This window comes from Mytilus trossulus, chromosome 3 (genome assembly GCF_036588685.1).
Source record: "Mytilus trossulus isolate FHL-02 chromosome 3, PNRI_Mtr1.1.1.hap1, whole genome shotgun sequence".
NCBI lineage: Eukaryota > Metazoa > Mollusca > Bivalvia > Mytilida > Mytilidae > Mytilus > Mytilus trossulus.
Genome location: NC_086375.1, coordinates 71,362,962 through 71,383,207, shown reverse-complemented (window position 1 = coordinate 71,383,207; position 20,246 = coordinate 71,362,962). Strand labels below are relative to the sequence as shown.

Here is a 20,246-nt window from a genome sequence, read left to right as displayed (position 1 = left end):
CGTACCACTACAGATACAGATACAGAAGGATTTGTATAGTTAGATACAAATCCCTTGGTAGAGTTTATATCTTTTACGACTATATAAATAAAGCTTCAAAACTTTAAATCTTATGATCATGACAATATCTGAATATGGTGCACATTCTCATCCTGTCATTCACTGAAAGAATGGGTAAACCGGAAAATCATGTCTTTTCCGATTCGGTTATTTTCGTTTTGAAAAAGATGGCGTCTGTTATTTTGCGGACGACAGGTCGCCTTGCACAAAAGTTAAATACAGGCAATTCTCTAAGGGTATATACAAATTAACATATCTTATGTCCATTTACCCAGCAATTACACTGTTTCTTAGCTTCTTGTGAAATAATTATGAGAGATAAATGAACTAGTGGACAAATGTCACTCACTGACTCAGGTCTGTCCTTGACAAAAAATTTTATTCACGAACTTTTAACATCTTATTTCTTGCATCTTCTTATTCATGTCATTCAAAATATTGGACCTTTGTTTGATTGTATGTATAATTAGAATAAAAAACCAATCTTATGTTTCGTTTCCTGATCCTGATCCTAAGGTCAATAATTGACACTACTGTTCTCTGTGTGCTATCTTCCTCCTCTTATGGTACACCGTTGCTCGAGGTAATATCTCGCGGTACTTTGGTATACTTGTTTAGGCGCAGGATCGGGAATCAGGGATTGCAAGTTCTTGGAATCTCCCTGATTTTGTAATATATTCCCCTACAATTTGCGATGTTGCTTCGTAGGTTTCTCTTTTTGGTGGTGCTAGTATTGACTGTATATTTGTTGGATCGATGTTAAGTAGTTCCATTTGTCTTCGCATGTCCTCTCTTTCTTGTTGGTATCTTGGGCAGTATAGCAGGAAGTGTTCTGATGTTTCTTCTTCTCCGCATTCACAATATGGCGTGAGGGATTGACCGATTTGGTTTCTGTATTTGTTAAGTCTGCTGTAGCCCGTTCTTATTTCTGACAATATTCTTCCTATTTGGTTGTTAGGCTTGTCTAGTTGTGCGTCCTTACCAACGATAGGAATTAGGTTGAAAAGCTGTCTTCCAGTTTCACTAATTGTCCATCTGCTTTGCCATTTGAGTTTTGTAGACATCTTGACTGCACATCTTACATCTGACATGGTTATGACATTATACTGATCATTTAGTGATGAGGCCTCTTTTGCAGCGTCTTTTGCCAACTGGTCCGCTATCTCGTTCCCGGCTATATTAGCATGGCCTGGGATCCAAGATAGGGTTGTTAGTATGCCGTGTCTTAAGAGCGTTCCCATGCATTCTATGATATCAGTAATTGTGTCGATGTAGTTAGAAGATTTCCAGTTCAGAGTCAAGATGCCTACAGCAGTCTGGCTATCTGACAGTATTTTAAGCTCAGAATAATCCTTTAGGATGGCGTATTCTCCATTCTGGAAACCAGGTTTGTTTGCCCAAAATCATGTTGATGTGCTCCATCCTTCTCCTAGTCCAATTGCATGCAGGGACAATATCCAAATGAGTATTCGTATTTTACGCGAACCGATTGTGCAAGGGCAGTATAGCCAGTCAAGGTTGTTAAAAACTCTGATCAACATAGACTTAAGCATACCCACTTCCTATTCGAGATTACTCTGACATTCAACGGCTGTTATGCCAGACAAGCTGGGGCTGTGGGACGTCAGAGCTAGTCCCGTGGATATTTGCCCACCCAAAATGGATGTGCTACTTCATCGCTTCTGGAGCTGACTGAGGGCCTTGGAATTATATAAATCGAGCATCAACCTCTTCATTTTTCATTTATCTTTTCATATAAGTAAGTTTCACCTACCCATCTACCTGCCAACCTTTATTTTTCGATATTTTAACAGTTTTTACAGAGACCCATCGGTTGGACGTCAGAGTAATCTTGGACTAACCCACTTCCATGACTTCTGCCAAGTTCTGGTTTTATAAAAAAAAAGCCACCAGATCTGGAATTAACATCCAAAAAGTGAAATACACACAGAAATTATCAGCAGTTTGCAGATTTAGTGAATGCAGTGAAAAGAATGGCAATTAAAATATTTTTTAAATTGCATTTATTAGTAAAAAAATACATAGAAAATATTGCAATTAATGAATACATATTTAAGGAATATACAGTGGAGTCCCCGGTGTGCGCGCAGCCGGTGATAAAGCGCATTGGCTGATATCGTTATATCAACAACCAAAAGCAAATAAAATTGTTCTTGTTATTGTTTAAGCATTCCGAAGGGATAAAAAAGAGTAAAATTGATAAGTTCCAGATTGAAATAATAACTGCAATCCTGTGATTTACAATATTTGGTCAATTTCCATTAAAACAATTTACAGCATCAGATAAAATATGTTTGACTTCAGTCAAATTTTTATCAGATTGAAATAATTTTTGCTCTGCATCCTTTGCAGTGTGCTTGGTTTGAATTTAGCTACATTGTTCCTTTCATAGCAGATAATCTTTTTCTATTCAAGATAAGCTATTTTTGGAAGACATGCACGAAATCAACGGACATTGGAGAAACTCTCAGAACAGGGGTTTCCCCAATTTTGGACACACATTACACAAAATCTTGAGGGTGAAACCCTACAAACTGATAGTTTTATGAAATAAAAGTTTATTATGAATGTATTCACACAATATTATCCAATGATAGGTTTTATCAGTTGAATGAAGTGAAGTCAAAAGTCTTATGTGTGCGCATACACCAGACTGCACCGTAATTGTACAGTTCCTGTAAAGAAATTAAAACATGGTAACTTGTAAACTTGATTAGAAATTAAATGTAAATGCACAGTTAACATGTTTAAAAAAAAAACAATTGTGAAAATAATTCTCTGGTAAAATGCAAAATATTAACTAAAATTTTAAAATATAATATATTTCATGCATCTAAAACAACTAAAAATAAAGCTTTATACTATATTCATTATAATAACAAATTCCATATACATGATATATATAAATGTAATTATAATGTCATTGAATGTATGACAAATAGATTCATTTGATAATTATACATCCATTTAGAATTCATCTTTGACTACTTCTACTGTTGCACCCAGAGTTTCACCAGAAATGTAATAAAGAGCTTTTGCCATCACTTGTCGTAAACTTAAACAAAAAGCAAGAATTTTATGTTAGCATTATTAAAATACCATTTTTTTAAAACTTTCACAGAATTTTACTCTCCACATGCTGGAACCATGTTCATTGGTATGTCCAATTTCATTTCTATATTCGAATGATATTTGGGGCTAACTTTGGCATGACATGGACTTTGTCATATCTACACTCTTCACCACACATTTGACCCCATTATCATAATCTCAGAATCTTCACTTTCATGACTTTAAGTACCATCATGCACCTACATGACCTACTTGTTCTTTTTCAATTGAATTCTTTTTCTAAAAAATGGCTAGTGGACGAAATAACTGATAATATTTATTTATTGTTTTTCAGATTCTTGCTGGTTCTATCCCTTCTCAGCAATCTCAACAGAGAAATTTATCCATTCATGAGTACATGAGTTTTGGTTTACTGGAGAAGGCTGGAATACCAATACCAAGATACAGAGTTTGTGAAACAATAGAAGAGGTAGAAAAGTCAACAGCAGAATTAGGTATAAATATGTTTATCACACTGTTTTATAGGTAACCTCAACAAAATTAAGTTGGAAATTAGCATATCCTCAGCAGTCATGTCTACATCTGAAGTTAATAACCTTGGGCTATACATTTATGCAATATATTAAGTAGATGCTTGAAAAGTTATCTTATTTACCACATTACATGTATATAATCATAAAAATCTCTATTCACTTACTTTTCGGCCATAATAAAAAATAGGTTTGTTTGCCCAAACGCTACCTACTTAGAAAAAAGCTGCCTACTCAAATTTCTTTTATTGTCCTGATTTGAAGAAGTTTTTTTTTAATCAAATAAGCATGAAGACTAATAACCATCTGATGCTTCAATTTCTTTTTTTGAAAAAAAGAAAGAAAATGCCTACCTACCTACCCACTGTCTCAACCTTTGGGTAGGGTTTGGGCAAACATAAATATTTTTAAGTGTGGCCTTACTGTTATTGGGCTTCACTGAATTATTATATTTTAAAGTATATATGTTTACACCAGAATTTTGTGGTCATTATTGTAAAAATATCAACTTATTTATCATGTTTATCATATAAAGATCATAAAAATCACTATTCACTTGCTCCTTAAATGTGATTGAGCTTTATTGAATTATATTTTTTGTGGTCATAATTGTAAAAATGTTTTAGTCTATTTTATAATGAATTGACATTGTTTTAATAAATTTTTTTTAGCTACAGAGACAGGTTCAACAGATGTGGTGGTCAAGGCTCAGGTACTCTCTGGTGGGAGAGGGAAGGGTTCATTTACAAGTGGTCTGAAAGGAGGAGTCAAAATCTGTTATACGTAAGCTTAATTTAGATAATTTATTTAATCAATATAACCTATAATAGAAATGATATTTATTATGAGATGATATGAGTTGGATGTATACAAATGCATTCAGAGATTTTAATTTTTCATGCTGTGATAAATAAAAGGAGATTTAACAATGTTTAATGATATCTGTCACTAAGACAATTACCAAACAACAAAAATACTCCCCAAAAATGAAAATAGGTCAACACATTTCCAGAAACAATAGAGATGTGACTAAAAAAAAAATTAAAAGAGGCACTCCAATGTTACAAAATCAAACAACAGTTAACTAAAAATTTATCAGAGACTCTCAAACAACAATGCACATGAACATACCATAACAGTAATGGACATACAGTGTATGGTTGCTCTTTCAATTAAAAAAACAACTTTCAAGATTGAATATTAAAAAAAATCATTTTTGTAATATTTTCATACATCATGTACATGTTCATGTATTACATGTGTATGATAATCATCTTTCAATCTGGAATGTATACAGAACTCATACACAGTTTTAAGAATGAAAAGTCCTTTACTGAGTACGTATTTGAGCAGTTAGTCACTTACTGTAACTGAGTGTTCTAGAATAAAATAAAATCAGAACATTGAAAAAACAAAAATAACACACGGCACAAAAATACTAGACCAATAGAACTCTACAAAAGCTTACAATGACACAAAATACTCTCAAAAAGTATTTTCATATAAAAAAATTATTAAGCAAGCTTGAGCTGTTGCATTTTTGTCCTCTGATACATATTCATTTATCTTTTTTGTGTACAAGAAATATTAGTAAAAAAAAAATGTCCCATTTGATATAGGCCAGAAGAAGCTAAGAAGACTGCTGAGCAAATGTTAGGTTATGATCTGATTACAAAACAAGCACCACTTGGCAGACCCTGTAATACAGTGATGTTGTCCGAGAGACTGTACTCCAGGAGAGAATTCTACTTTGCTATTGCTATGGAACGTTCTTTTGCTGTAAGATACATGTATATATTTTAGGTGGATGTTGTAAAACTTGATATCAAACTGTACCAGTTATTGTTTTGTGAGAGCCTGTCTCAAGACTTTTCTGTGTTCTGGATTCTTTTGTGAGAGCCTGTCTAAAGACTTTTCTTTGTCCAGGATTAAGATTAAACTAGTAGAGCAAGTTGAGATGGAATAGGCATGATAGGGTATTCAATTTAACCTTAAAAGTTTTCATTTTGCCCAAATTGAATATGGAATTTGGTTTTGATTTAAGTGTAACACTTTATTGATCTCATGTCTGGAATGTATTTGCTACACATGATTTATAGGTAAAGTACTAGTAAATGCAACCTTGACATCCACATATATTCTAACTTGAGCAGTTATGCTATTTAAGAAATGTTTTCCAAAAAGCTCTAAGATATTGAATACACTTTTTTTTTAAGGTACTGAAGTTTTGCCCATTCAAGATATAACCCCACAAATAGTTTTGGTTTGGAGTGTGAATGATATACAGGAATCCCCCATGTCAGAACATTGTTCAATCTATCTTTTTGTCTATGAACCTTGTAGAGGTAATTTCTTCTAAAAGACTATTGATGAATCTTTACACAGATGTAGAACATTACTACCAGATGTACATTAAGGAATATAACCCCTGCCCTACACTGTAGCTAAAGGATAGATAACCAAATGTTCTTACTATAATATTGAAATATGTGGTAATTGTCTCTTGTTACTTCTATTCAACAGGTGAACACGCATGTACAGATTATGATGAAACATTACAAACATGAAGAACGTTACCGTAGCAATATAATCCAAAAGATCTGCACAAATATATTCCTATTCCCACTTGTTAAAGTGTAGAACATTTGTTTACCCTGATTTTTTATACCTGGCACATGACATGGTAGCTGTGATTGAATCCAGTCTGAATTAATTTGGATTTAGTTTTTCTGCCTATGTTCAGTGATTTTCTCCTAATAATCTGGCTTACCCATAAAAAAAAACCAAACAAAAACTGACCACCTCAAAATAGTCATTAGTGCATAAAGCAACTTTATATACCTATAATTAATCAATTATATCTTGGTCAAAGGGAACCAGGAATTATTTTAACATACGTCCATGACAAGACTTATACTTTTAAAGTAACTTGGTGAAAAGACACATATATATAGAAGTACATGTAATTAAAGGAAATAAGTTCAACACTTCGGTTTAATTCCACTTCAAAACCTTTTATGCAAATTTAATCATGCTAAGTTTGAGGTGAGTTGAAATTTGTAATAGGGTTTTACGTTTGTTGTTAGAATAACTTTGATATTTTTAATTTCCAGAGGGTGAACATTTTCTAAGTGGTTCAATGAAAGGAGTACATCTCTCATCTCTGACCAATCTAACACCATGTACACTGTCACTGCTCTGAGAAACAGAAATGTATTTAATTTTCACTATTTTGAATAGTTCAGCTCTTTTCTTCTTGTTACATTTTTACATTTAACAACATCTACATTTCACCATTGTTTCATTTTAGGGACCAGTACTGGTAGGAAGTTCACAAGGTGGAATGAATATAGAAGAAGTTGCCAAAGAAAATCCACATGCAATTATCAAAGAACCTATAGATATTTTTAATGGAATGTCCAGGAATCAAGCTGTGCAAATGGCAGCACATATGGGATTTGATCCATCATGTATTGATCAGGTAGAAATTAATAGGTTATACAACAATTACTCATATCAAGATGACTAAAGTAAAAAACTTTCAAATTTGTTTTTGAATTTAATACCATTTAGAGACCGTCTTGAATGGCCTGCTGTATTAAATACTTATCAAGTGATATACATGCCAAAAAAGCTGGTTTTCATTAGAAGGAACAGAAATCAGAATTTTATCTCTTAATGCAACTGTTTAGCAGAATATCTTCTTAGGTGTAATTGTAATGACTTGGCCAAGCGAAATTCCTTGGAAAACATGTGTATTTTCATGTTGAGCACCTGTTATCGACTACGATTCGATGTTTGGCTATTTTTAAGTTTGACACCGGTTCTCACCTTTTTAATTCAATTCTTTATGTTTTCAGTGTTCTATGTAATCCGTTTTCCAAGTGTAAAACCATTTGTATTGTTGTATAAACGAGATAACTTGTGTAGTGAACTTTCACTTTCACTTCAGTCACCATTTCCGGCACAATGATTGTAGTGTATTGATTATGCAAGTGAGGTGACCTGTGTGTAACTTCAGGTGAACTTTATGTACCACTAGCGTAAAACAGTGTATGAATACTATAGCGACTGTAGATCGATTGCTACAAGATTATTGTATTAAAACGATGTTGATTATGATTGTAAATTGTACTAAGATGATTATTATGTTCCGTAAACATGTTGTTTACGTTTTTATACGACCGCAATTTTGAAAAAATGGCGTCGTCGTCGTAGTCTTCCGAATACTTTCAGTTTTCGCACTCTAACTTTAGTAAAAGTGAATAGAAATCTATGAAATTTTAACACAAGGTTTATGACCATAAAAGGAAGGTTGGTATTGATTTTGGGAGTTTTGGTCCCATCATTTTAGGAATTAGGGGCCAAAAAGGGCCCAAATAAGCATTTTCTTGGTTTTCGCACTATAACTTTAGTTTAAGTTAATAGAAATCTATGAAATTTTGACACAAGGTTTATGACCACAAAAGTAAGGTTGGGATTGATTTTGGGAGTTTTGGTTTCAACAGTTTAGGAATTAGGGGCCAAAAAAGGGCCCAAATAAGCATTATTCTTGGTTTTTGCACAATAACTTTAGTTAAAGTAAATAGAAATCAATGAAATTTAAATACAATGTTTATGACCACAAAAGGAAGATTGGTATTGATTTTGGGAGTTTAGGTCCCAACAGTTTAGGAATTAGGGGCCAAAAAGGGACCCAAATAAGCATTTTTCTTGGTTTTCTCACCATAACTTTAGTATAAGTAAATAGAAATCTATGAAATTTAAACACAAGGTTTATGACCATAAAAGGAAGGTTGGTATTGATTTTGGGAGTTTGGTCCCAACAGTTTAGGAATTAGGGGCCCAAAGGGTCCAAAATTAAACTTTGTTTGATTTCATCAAAATTGAATAATTGGGGTTCTTTGATATGCCGAATCTAACTGTGTATGTAGATTCTTAACTTTTGGTCATGTTTTCAAATTGGTCTACATTAAGGTCCAAAGGGTCCAAAATTAAACTTAGTTTGATTTTGACAAAAAATGAATCGGTTGGGTTCTTTGATATGTTGAATCTAAAAATGTACTTAGATTCTTGATTATTGGCCCAGTTTTCAAGTTGGTCCAAATCTGGGTCCAAAATTAAACTTTCTTTGATTTCATCAAAAATTGAATAAATGGGGTTCTTTGATATGCCAAATCTAACTGTGTATGTAGATTCTTCATTTTTGGTCCCGTTTTCAAATTGGCCTACATTAAGGTCCAAAGGGTCCAAAATTAAACTAAGTTTGATTTTAACAAAAATTAAATTCTTGGGCCTCTTTGATATGCTGAATCTAAACATGTACTTAGATTTTTGATTATGGGCCCAGTTTTCAAGTTAGTCCAAATCAGGATCTAAAATTATTATATTAAGTATTGTGCAATAGCAAGTCTTTTCAATTGCACAGTATTGTGCAATGGCAAGAAATATCTAATTTCACTATATTGTGAAATAGCAAATTTATTTTTTAATTAGAGTTATCTTTCTTTGTCCAGAATAGTAAGCAAGAAATATCTTATTGCAAGAATTTTTTTTTAATAGGAGTTATCTTTCTTAGTCCAGAATCAACTTAAATCTTTGTTATATACAATATACAATGTATATTCACTTTTTACTATCAACTGATAAATTTAAATAATCTTTACCATTCAGTGATAACAAGCAGTTTTTTTACATCTTAATATTTTATGATGTATTTAAATGAGTAGTTATTGTTGCAAACTCCATTAGAATATTTTAATTGAGATTAGTTTTGGAATAAGGGAAAGGGGGATGTGATTAAAAAATTGGGTTCAATTTTTGTCATTTGAAATTTCATTAATAAAAAGAAAATTTCTTCAAACATTTTTTTGAGAGGATTAATATTCAACAGCATAGTGAATTGCTCTAAGAGAAAACAAAAATGTTAAGTTCATTAGAACACATTCATTCTGTGTCAGAAACCTATGCTGTGTCAACTATTTAATCACAATCCAAATTTAGAGCTGAATCCAGCTTGAATGTTGTGTCCATACTTGCCCCAACCGTTCAGGGTTCAACCTCTGCGGTTGTATAAAGCTACGCCCTGCGGAGCATCTGGTTATGTACTTAATTCTAGCTATCGGGGATTCTTTTCGTACTTGTCAGGCCAGTTCCCCGTTACCTGTTTGTTCCCCCGTTAAGACCCGTTGGTTACCCTGTTAGGAACCGTTCGTTACCCCGATAGCTTCATCGGGGTATATAAAGCTTGCACCTGTTTGTCAGAGGCTCTTCCTACTTTGTCAGACCTACCGAGATGTTGCCAGATTTTCGGTCAGTTGATACTGTCGATTGCTGAAGTTTATCAAATTTCTATCATGATTTTCATGTAGTTTAAGCAGTTTTACTGCAGTTTAGAACATTTTGGACGTTTTCTGTTCATTTTAAGTCTTAGTATTCTTAGATCAGAATTAAAAATGGATTTAATATAATTGTACATGTACATATAAATAGCTGGTCTATTTATTCAGGCTAGATTTCATTTGCTAACCTGTTTCTTTGAGGGAAACGGATTAAAGTTACATGCCTTCCCCATTCCCCCTCCCATTTGGATAAGGACATTTCATTAAGTATCCTGTTTGCTGAGATTTTCCAGCATTCAGAGAGAATATTTGTAAATCCTGAATATTTGTTAGGTTAGGAATTGTAAGAAGCTAGAATAATTAAACTGCTTTTTAAATAATCTCAATCTCAGCGATTGAAGTTGTCTTCCTGTGCTTACTCCAGGAGGCTGAAGTCATAGTATTACATATAGCAAGTTAAGGTTATTTTTAATGTATAATTTATTAGAAGATGGCATAGATATATTATATGTTAATGTTATAGCATATTTAATAGTTGATTGAACTCTGTAGCAAATAATTAAGATAAACACTGTGTAATATTGTTTACTGAACAATTCATGAATTTACTGATAACACATCTTTATGCTCACAATTATCTTACTTTTCCTTGCTGAAAACACTTAATACGCCATAGTTGTCCAACTGGTCTCTGGTTGTTGTCATTACACTGTCTCATGAGAGAATAGATCTTCCTGATAGACCGAGACAAGAGACTATTCGATTGTAAGATAGATAATATTCATTTGTGGAATAGTCTGATGGTACTGTCCTGGAAGTTTCCACTACTTGAGTGTTAGTTTATATGCGATTCCAGTTTATAGAGGTGCAGCCTCTATTTTACAGTGTAATGCTGTTCTATAAACTACACGATAGAAAGTGTGTTTAGATACACAGACTATTACGTATTTGAATATTCGTTACCCATATTGTTCTCGCAATTTGAATTTCTTGTTAAATATAAAGTGAAGTTAATGTGTCAGAAGTATTTTAACCCTGTTGGTCTAGTAATATAAAGAACACCCGTGTTTAAACCATTCTCTGTTTTAGACTAGTTATTCTAGTCTATTGAGGTTCCCTGTGTACCTGTAAACACAGGTGGTGGCAGCAAAGTAAAAGACACCCGTTTGGCCAGTTATTACATAATACCGTATATCAGATTTTATTTGAAAATGTTGTCAGTGATCTTATATTAAACTACATTTCTTGTCAGATATTTATAAAAAAAGAGTTTCTTTTACAGTTATCACTCATGACTTTTTTTCCGTTAAAAGTTGTTCTGCATCATTTTGATAAAATACAAAATAGAAATGTTATTATATTTTATTAACCCTATGCCAATGTTCTTTTATTTATAAGGCAGCTGATATAATGATGAAAATGTACTATGACGTCTTTTTAAAGTATGATGCAACATTGATAGAAATTAATCCTATGACTGAAGGTGCCACAGGTCAAGGTAAGTAATAGTTTATATTTAAAAATCTTGTGAGCTGTGAATTGAAACAGGCATTGTCAATATAGAAAATATAGATATATCTTAATTATGCATTTTATCTTTTGCATTGAAAATGTGTTGTAGTGAGTGTTTTAGTTTTTTCATGCATAACAAATACAAATATTTTCTTGAAGGGATAAAGGTGTTGAAATATAAATTAAATCAGTTATTTACAAACCCATTATTCCATTAAGTAGCAAACTTGTTATTAGATTGACAACACACATTGTAATGACTTGAATGACATTTCTTTTTTGTCAACACAGTTTAATGTCATTATGGTCTCAAATACACAAGTCTGTTAGTAGCAGAAATTTTTTAATAAATGGGATATTTGTTTACATGGTCAGTGAACACAAAGAATTGCTATTTTAAACACAGCAAAGAAGAACGAATTGATTTATTTATATGAAAATAAACAGGAATCTGTAGAAATATTATAGGACCACAGTAAATTAGGCTATAGGCAAACATAGTTCAGGCACACAATATTAATTCTAAAGAATAAGGATCCGAAAAACAATAATATACATTAATGATATAACATAAAAATAAAATCCTGATTTGCACGTTAAATTTAAAGATAAATCCATTTTGCAGAAAATAAACACAGACTAAATATATATAAATGGGAAAAATTAAAATATATTTGTAATTCAGATATGATTTCTTAGGAAAATCATGAATAAGAGTTGGATTTTTTTTGTATTCCCTTATAAATATATTGTTGTGTTGATGTTCCATGTCATATTGGCTAGATTTAATCAGCTATATTCCACAACGACTTAGTGGTTTGTATTAAAGTGCATGATCTAACCAGCTGGATCTAACTGAAATTATAATTTTACTATATCTATTACATCTGATGCATTCTGAAATTAAAAAAAATAGACTTGAAACCTAGAAACTAGCTCAGTTAGCTAGTTATCTTTTCAGATATTCCATATAAGGGTGAGTACTAAAAGCAGGTTCATAAAAAAAATGCTCAGGGCCTGGAAAGCATGCATTGAAAGCATAAGCATCTTGAGTTTTAAAAAATATCAAACCATTATTATAAATAGATTATGTCAAACTTTGAATAGTTTATAAGTGGTTTTTTTTCTCTTTTAAATTAGAAAAAAAAGGTCTGCTCTTTGGTTTGGTTGTTGTCTCTTTGACACATTCCCTATTTCCATTCTCAATTTTATCTTTAATATCAGTTGAAATCAAGAGGCTTTGATTTGGTTAAATTTAATCAATGTGTTCCATTATTATAATCAGAAAAGATCTTGTGTAGGTTTTTGATGGCAGCATGATTCTCTAAAGTCATGCTGTGTCCTTATCATCTTCCAATTTAATTGTATGTCTGCCATGAATGTTGCAGAAATGCAAAACATGAAGATGCCAATAGGACATAGGCCTTAAAAAAGCTTTTTGCACAAAGCTGAATATTCCAGAAAGAATAAGACATGGATACTTTACATCATGTATATAGATGCCTTTGTTTTGAAGTTTTATTCCTGCATAGGTCTGTTCTTCTTGACCTGATTACAGTGGAATGGTTCAGTGACTGCTCATAATTACATTATTTTTTTTCTGCCTAGAAGGACCTCTAAATAGAATTCAATTCTTATCAGTCAAGCATGCATTACATTTTATTTTGTGCACTCTTGTGTGAATATATTGTTGAACCAAAGTCTTCTATTGCCTTAAATTACCATATTGAAGTAACTGTTTTTGCATACAAAGGATCCCTTACATTGCCTTGCTTGGTCAGTGATCTATTGTTTTTCCTGTTGCCAATCCTTTATTTAGTTCAAACAACATTTTATGCAGCATTGCAGGGAGACATGTTGTTATCAGCCTTAATAGTTTACAAGGAAGTGCAACATAAATATTAAAACTAAAATATAAGACTGAGATGTTTTTGCTTTCATGAGTTTAGAAATGCTAGTTGTAGCTGATCCAAAAGGGCTAAATAAAATCTTCACTTGGCATCTGTTTACAATGGTTTTTTTTCTTTATTAAAATGACATGGTTTATTGAAAACAAAGATATTCATAAGGGTGTCCTTTGCTTTTTTTTTTTAAATATGTGATGATACCAGGTGATTGATGCAGGCTCTTAGTAGCATACATAGTTATTTTAATGCTTTAAAAACTTATTAATGGGACAACTATTGTATGGATCTGAGAAATTTATTAGTTCCGGTTATGACTTATATGAGTTGTCAGGACATTACTTTGTCTGGTAGGTATGTTGGTGATTTATATGTGGAATATAAAGACCCACATTGATATATATATGTATATATATATCTTTTTTTTTTTTATTATTGTACCTTATTTGCTTTGTCAGTATACAACTGTTAAGTTGTGATATTTAATAGATAATACATACAACTGATACTACAATTACCAAAAATGCTGGACATCACAACAGACCACATTAACCATCTGACTCCTCCCATAAAGTTTAACAACCCATTTATGCTTCCTATCTAGACTATATCTACAAAACTTTTACTCTCTAAAACAACCATGACAACTGCAACTAAAGTTTGCATTGATTTAGGGGTATACGATTCTGTCCCATGAAACAGCTTAAAAACTATAGCAGATAGACAAAAACAAGACAAGATTTTTAAAATTTAAACCAAAGATTTTTGTTACATTGAATCAATTTTGTTCAGAAATGCTTAATGAGCAATACAAGCCTGTTTAAGCCTCTAGTTTTGTTAAGTGTTTTGAACTTCTAGGGTATATATATATACCATCAAGTTAAGTAGCAAGTTGTTGGATGAATGCAATGAAATTATAATTTACAAAATAATAGAATAATTGGTGAAAGAAAGCAGTAAATTGGTCGCATTGTAATTTGCTTTAATATTATCAAAGCAGGTTATAATCATTTGCATAAGAGAAAAGTCAAAATTACTTTGCTTACTTTTTCGCTAAAAGCAAAATATCTTACTTTAAATGCCTAAGAGCTCTTTCCTCTTTTTGGCTCCAAATTTTTGCAGTATGTATTATGATTTCCTGTTGCTCACCATTTTACAAATCCCTGTTACTTAGTTAGCAGTAGGGTGATTATAAGATTTATTGATCAAAGTCTTAATTTACTGCTAGCTGTATGCCCTGTGGTCATGGTAATATAATGCACCTGCTTTCATAAACAGCATGTCCCCTTATCCTTGCAACTGCCTTCAAAATTATCCAAAATCATATTTTAGGATTATTATTTATTTTCTGCAAATTTTAGATCATGATGCCTTCAAAAATGTGTATAGTTTAGAATCAATGTTATCTCTCTTTAAAACTGCTGTACTCAATGCCCTTTTCATTACTTCTAAGTTTCATAGAAAAAATTAAACATACATTGGAAATCTGCGAGTTAAGTAATGCACACCATATCCTACAATGGGACTGAAAACAGATAGATTTGATGAATTTTGCAAGGTCTAACTCTACAACACAGAAAATTTAAACCTGACAAGAGAAGTCAGTCATGTCATTCATATTAAAAGAAAAATTATATTTGTAAACAAAATTCATGTAATTCTGCATGTTTTAGTTTTCATGATAGGTAGTAAGAGTTACCAGTACTTCAATTAATTTCAATTGGATTAGAAATTAGCACTTATTCAATATTTAAAACTTGTGTGCAAAAAAAGGACAAATGTGTGATGTGTTTTACTAATTCTATCAATAATCTTTACTATACTTAAAGTAGCCAGATACAAGAGTTTATTTTTTATAGGGGGCAAAGAAAATAATCCCTAAACAATGCCATCAGTCATGAGAGAATGAAAAGACTGCAAACCACTAAGGGTTAAACATCAAGCAAAGCTAAAACATAGTAAAACATTTTTGTTTAAATATATGTACAACAATGTATTTAATTGTGGCTTTTCTCAATTTCAGTTTACTGTATGGACTGTAAGCTTAATTTTGACAGCAATGCAGAATACAGACAAAAAGACATTTTTGCTTTACAAGACTGGTCCCAGGAAGATAAGAGAGAACACATAGCAGCTGGACATAATTTAAATTATATAGGTTTAGATGGAAATATTGGATGCCTTGTCAATGGCGCAGGCTTAGCCATGGCTACAATGGACATTATCAAATTACATGGAGGTAGTCCAGCCAACTTTTTAGATGTTGGTGGTGGCGCCACCTCAAATCAAGTGATGGAAGCTTTTAGGTTAATTACATCAGATCCAAAAGTAAGAACAAAATCAAAAAGGTTTTCTGTTGTTCATGTCGGATACCTATATAGTAATGTGTCTAAAAAAAATACAGATTTGGTGTGATTGACCAATTACTATCAACTAAATAGTCACATAACCAAAATTATTGTATAAATACTCATGTTCCATTTTCCCAAAAAAATATCAATTGACCTCATGTGAGTTGTTGCCTTTAAAATCCCAAAAGGTAATTGTATATTACCTCTTAACTATTATAGATAAAAGAAAACAGATAAGATCTACAAATTGTATACACAAACAATTGTAATAGAGGAAAAAATGAATATCAAAATGGCATATTTTTAGGACATTTTTGTTGTTTCCTCAGTGGGTTTCGAACTCTTGTTTCTGTGATATCATGGCAGCACTGTCTGCTCTAGGATGTCAGTTGTTTTCTGTTAGAATTTCATTCATAATCAAAACTTTATTTGTCACTATAATAACGTTCTCTATTACAGGTACACGCTATAATGGTAAACATATTTGGTGGAATCATGAGATGTGATGTGATTGCCCAGGGGATTGTAGCAGCTGCATCAGAATTACATCTTAAAATACCCATTGTAGTTAGATTACAAGGTAATAACTCAAGGATTAGGTTATATTACCTTTCTAATACAGTTTAACATTGCTTTTTTTATAGCCAAAAACATGTTTAACCCCACCACATTCTTTTATGTGTCTGCCCCAAACTAGGATCCAGTAGTTCAGTGGTTGTCGTTGGTTCATGTTTTTCATATTTGTTTTTTGTTAACTGCCTTGTTATCAATGAGCTGTAAGTTTTCTCAATTTTATTGTTTTATATTTTAATGCCAGGACCGTAAGCTGACCATACAGTATGGGGTTTTCTCATTGTTAAAGGCCTGAAAGTTGCCTATAATTGCTTACATCCACTTCATTTGAACTTAAATGGATATTTGTCTCATTAGCAATCGTACCACAACTTCTTATTTTTATATTATATATGGTAAGCCAATATATAAAATAATGTTTATAAAAAGGAGCAAGTTTTCATATTTAAGGACTTCTTCCATTACTCTATATATAGTATCTTGATTTTGAAAGAGAAATATTTAGATGAAAACTAAGACAATATATCACCTTTATAGAAGGTGAGAGGGTATATTTGTATATCAATGGTGGAGATGAAGTTATTTAATTCCATCCCATTTTACAGGAGCATATAAGAAAGATGCTATGGCTTTATTGAGATCTATGGATGCAATAGATCCAAAGACATTAATATGTGACAGTGATCCAATACATGTACTTTCATCATTTTTTATAGGAACAAAAGTAGAAGATGCAAAGGCATTGATGGGTGCTAGTGATCTGAAAATAATTGCTTGTGATAACTTAGATGAAGCAGCCAAAATGGTAAATATATATGATTGTGAATTAAAAATGTATCAAAATTAGTGCTTCAAAAAATAATTTGAGGCAGCTGGACATTTTTATCCCATTTTCAATTTCTTTAGACTTTGTAACTGAATTTGTTCATGCCAATCAAGGTATTACAGTGAAGGAATCATTGGGAATATTTTTTGTCACAACACATTAATAAAATTAACGGTACCAATTTTCTTGCACCAGATGCGCATTTCGACAATACATGTCTCTTCAGTGATGCTCGTGGCCAAAATATTTGAAATCCGAATTAAACTGACAGCTTCTTGTACATTGATAGATGTTAACTATCGGTTAACTGACATAATTTTGTCACTACCCTTTGTTTTAAAAGCACACATGTTCTTATGCTGAATGTTAACCTGACAGTGATAAACAAGAACAAGGAACAAAATTGTTTTTGTGCTCATTTTGTTAAATCAAGTCAAACAAGTGGTTGTGTCATTGTGTTATTTGTTAGGTGCATGTTGCTGTCATCTTTGATTTAAATTTCCACATTTTAAAAGGTTTAATATACTCCTTTGCTTGTTGTAGTTTAGTAGGTTTTAATGTTAACATGGATACAGGAGATATGGTGTCAACTCCATTGTGCATTTTTATATGCCTGTGAGCACCAAGTATAATGGTGTGCCATTGTCTGTTCACTTGAGTTTAAAATTATTTTATGAACTTACTCAAGTATGCCTTTAGAACAATTGTCTCTAACTTTATTTTGCTTCAACCTTATAATATGAAACTTATACACAATGCTTTTCACCCCAAAACACAAGATGAAGTTTGAATTTTTGTTGGTGTCACTTTAGGTCTAGAGTTATGCCCCTTTATAAATGGAAAAAATGCTGGAATTTCTGGTTTCTGTTCCCTCTCATTTGTTTGTCTCAATTGAATATTATGAAACTTATACACAAAGCTAATTACCCAAAAACACAGATCAAATTTGAATGCTGGTGGTGTCACTTTTACTGTTTTACCCTATAGATATTCAACTCACTTTTACACTAAAACACAAGATGAAGTTTGAATTTTTGTTGGTGTCACTTTAGGTCTAGAGTTATGCCCCTTTATAAATGGAAAAATGCTGGAATTTCTGGTTTCTGTTCCCTCACATTTGTTTGTCTCAATTGAATATTATGAAACTTATACACAAAGCTTATTACCCAAAAACACAGATCAAGTTTGAATTCTGGTGGTGTCACTTTTACTGTTTTACCCTACAGATAATCAACTCACTTTTACACTAATGTTTAAACCATTGAATGGAAGAAAATCTTTGAATATTGTTTCGTCTTGTAAAAATAATACAGATGTTTATAATAATATAATATTGTTTTCTATTTTCAGTCTGTGAAATTGTCTACAATTGTAGGACTTGCTAAAGAAGTTGATGTGAATGTCAAATTTGAACTGCCATTATAGATTGTTTTTGTTATTAGGTTTTAAATATTTATAAAATAAATTTGACAGTCCATTGTTCAGTCTCTGATGGTAACAGAAGATGCCTGTCTAACATACTCACAGCTGGTTTCATTTTCAAAATTATCATTCAAACACAACAGATACATGAAGACTGATTGATTTAGCAAGAGAAAAAACTGTACCATTGGCTTCTGATGTATTTTCTCCATTGAATACCTCTATTATTTATTTATTTGTTTGGTGAAGCATGCCTCCCACCTGTTGATTAGTATTTGCATATAAGTGTGGTGTTAAGATAAAATTGTACTAAGGTGTATTGTTTTGGTTTCTTTTTCTCTTTGTCACTGTGAAGATAAAAATATTTTTGTATATTTCTAATTTAGATGATTTTTAGTTTCTACAAAAAGTGTGTATTTAATTTCTCTGTGTATATTTCACATTATTAATTTGACTTCTGAATTTGAATAAACAAATAAAGTAATATGATTTGAATGAAATCCTAATCAAATTAAGTATTTATAGAATGAATTTAAATTTTAAAAAAAATAATTTAGAAATGAATGAAATCCTAATAAATCAAATTAAATATATTGAACATGGTGAATAGGTATATTTAGTTGGATTTTCTTCTGTTTTTGTTTGATAAGAAAAATTGAATTAAAATACTACCCCATACAGCATCTAGGTATTCTACTGTTTTACATCTCTAAGCAAAAAGACTTATTACAAAGACTAATACATCCATCTTTGTCAAATTATAAATAATCTGTCCTTATTTAAACAGATCATAATTAATTATACACTTCATGTTGATGTGTAGCTTCTGGAAACAGTAAACATATTTCTCCATTGTCCATGTGTTACATAAGTTAATTTTCATTATGAATTGTCCATGCTGGATACATGGATTTTCAAATTTCTCTGACAAGCCAACAAGAGTGTTTTGGTTATTGTTGATGAAGTATACATATGACAGGGTTAAGTTATTTCTTACACTTTTGGTTTGTTTCACTTACAATTTACTAAAGCATAATAAGAAATATTTTAAAAGATACTGCTTTTGCCTGTTTCTTTATATGTAAATCTTTATCAGCATTATTTAACTTTTATACTCTACCTACTGCAGTCTATTTATAGTTTTTACAGCTGTATTTGTTATTTTTTATACAGGTTTTACTGTATAGTCTCAGTTCAAAAACACTTTTTTTCAGTTTTATTTCAGTAATAAACTGGACTTGGTTTATCTTCATACAAACTGATTGGTAAACCATAGTGTGATAGATTTGCATGTATAAAGGAGAAGGTATATGTTGAGGATTATCTCAGTCCTGCCAATTCATCAGAAATAAAAAAAAAATAGAATTGTATCTTTAGTTATTACTTTTTTTAAATGCCTCAATAATGGTATGGAGAGATGTAAAATGCCAGCTTCTGCATCATAACCCAATTTGAATGAAGGCTGGTTGATTTCTTTATAAAGTGGTTTTAATTATTAAGAACATTAAATGCTAAATTATTTTATAGCACAAGTGATTCCCATGAGTATTTCTGCCAGTGAGTAAATAACTATGGAATACACTTACTGTATAAATATCTTATCCAAGATATATATTTCACAGTAGTATGTTTTG

At 31.7% G+C, this 20,246-nt stretch overlaps 1 protein-coding gene across 3 annotated transcripts; it reads left to right on the top strand.

The window, feature by feature from the left end:
• Positions 1-197: 197 nt before the first annotated feature.
• Positions 198-19,982, top strand: LOC134712294 (succinate--CoA ligase [ADP-forming] subunit beta, mitochondrial-like). 3 transcript variants are annotated; one of them, XM_063573701.1, is made up of 11 exons: positions 198-296; positions 3,488-3,647; positions 4,355-4,466; positions 5,303-5,462; positions 6,994-7,164; positions 11,423-11,522; positions 12,498-12,512; positions 15,464-15,768; positions 16,251-16,371; positions 17,081-17,169; positions 18,541-19,982. In XM_063573701.1, the coding sequence occupies exons 1-11, from the start codon at positions 228-230 to the stop codon at positions 18,613-18,615; spliced, it is 1,377 nt and encodes a 458-aa protein (XP_063429771.1). In that variant the 5' UTR covers positions 198-227; the 3' UTR covers positions 18,616-19,982. The 3 variants fall into 3 exon arrangements, with proteins under 3 accessions (XP_063429771.1, XP_063429770.1, XP_063429772.1); XM_063573700.1 differs by lacking the exon at positions 12,498-12,512 and adding an exon at positions 12,320-12,352; XM_063573702.1 differs by lacking the exon at positions 12,498-12,512.
• Positions 19,983-20,246: the final 264 nt, after the last annotated feature.

Coding starts and splice junctions, on each gene's coding strand:
- LOC134712294 (XM_063573700.1), top strand. CDS start 228: ATGGCGTCTGTTATTTTGCGGACGACAGGTCGCCTTGCACAAAAGTTA. Junction 3,648..4,354: donor AAAGTCAACAGCAGAATTAG/GTATAAATATGT, acceptor AATTTTTTTTAG/CTACAGAGACAGGTTCAACA. Junction 7,165..11,422: donor ATCCATCATGTATTGATCAG/GTAGAAATTAAT, acceptor TTTATTTATAAG/GCAGCTGATATAATGATGAA.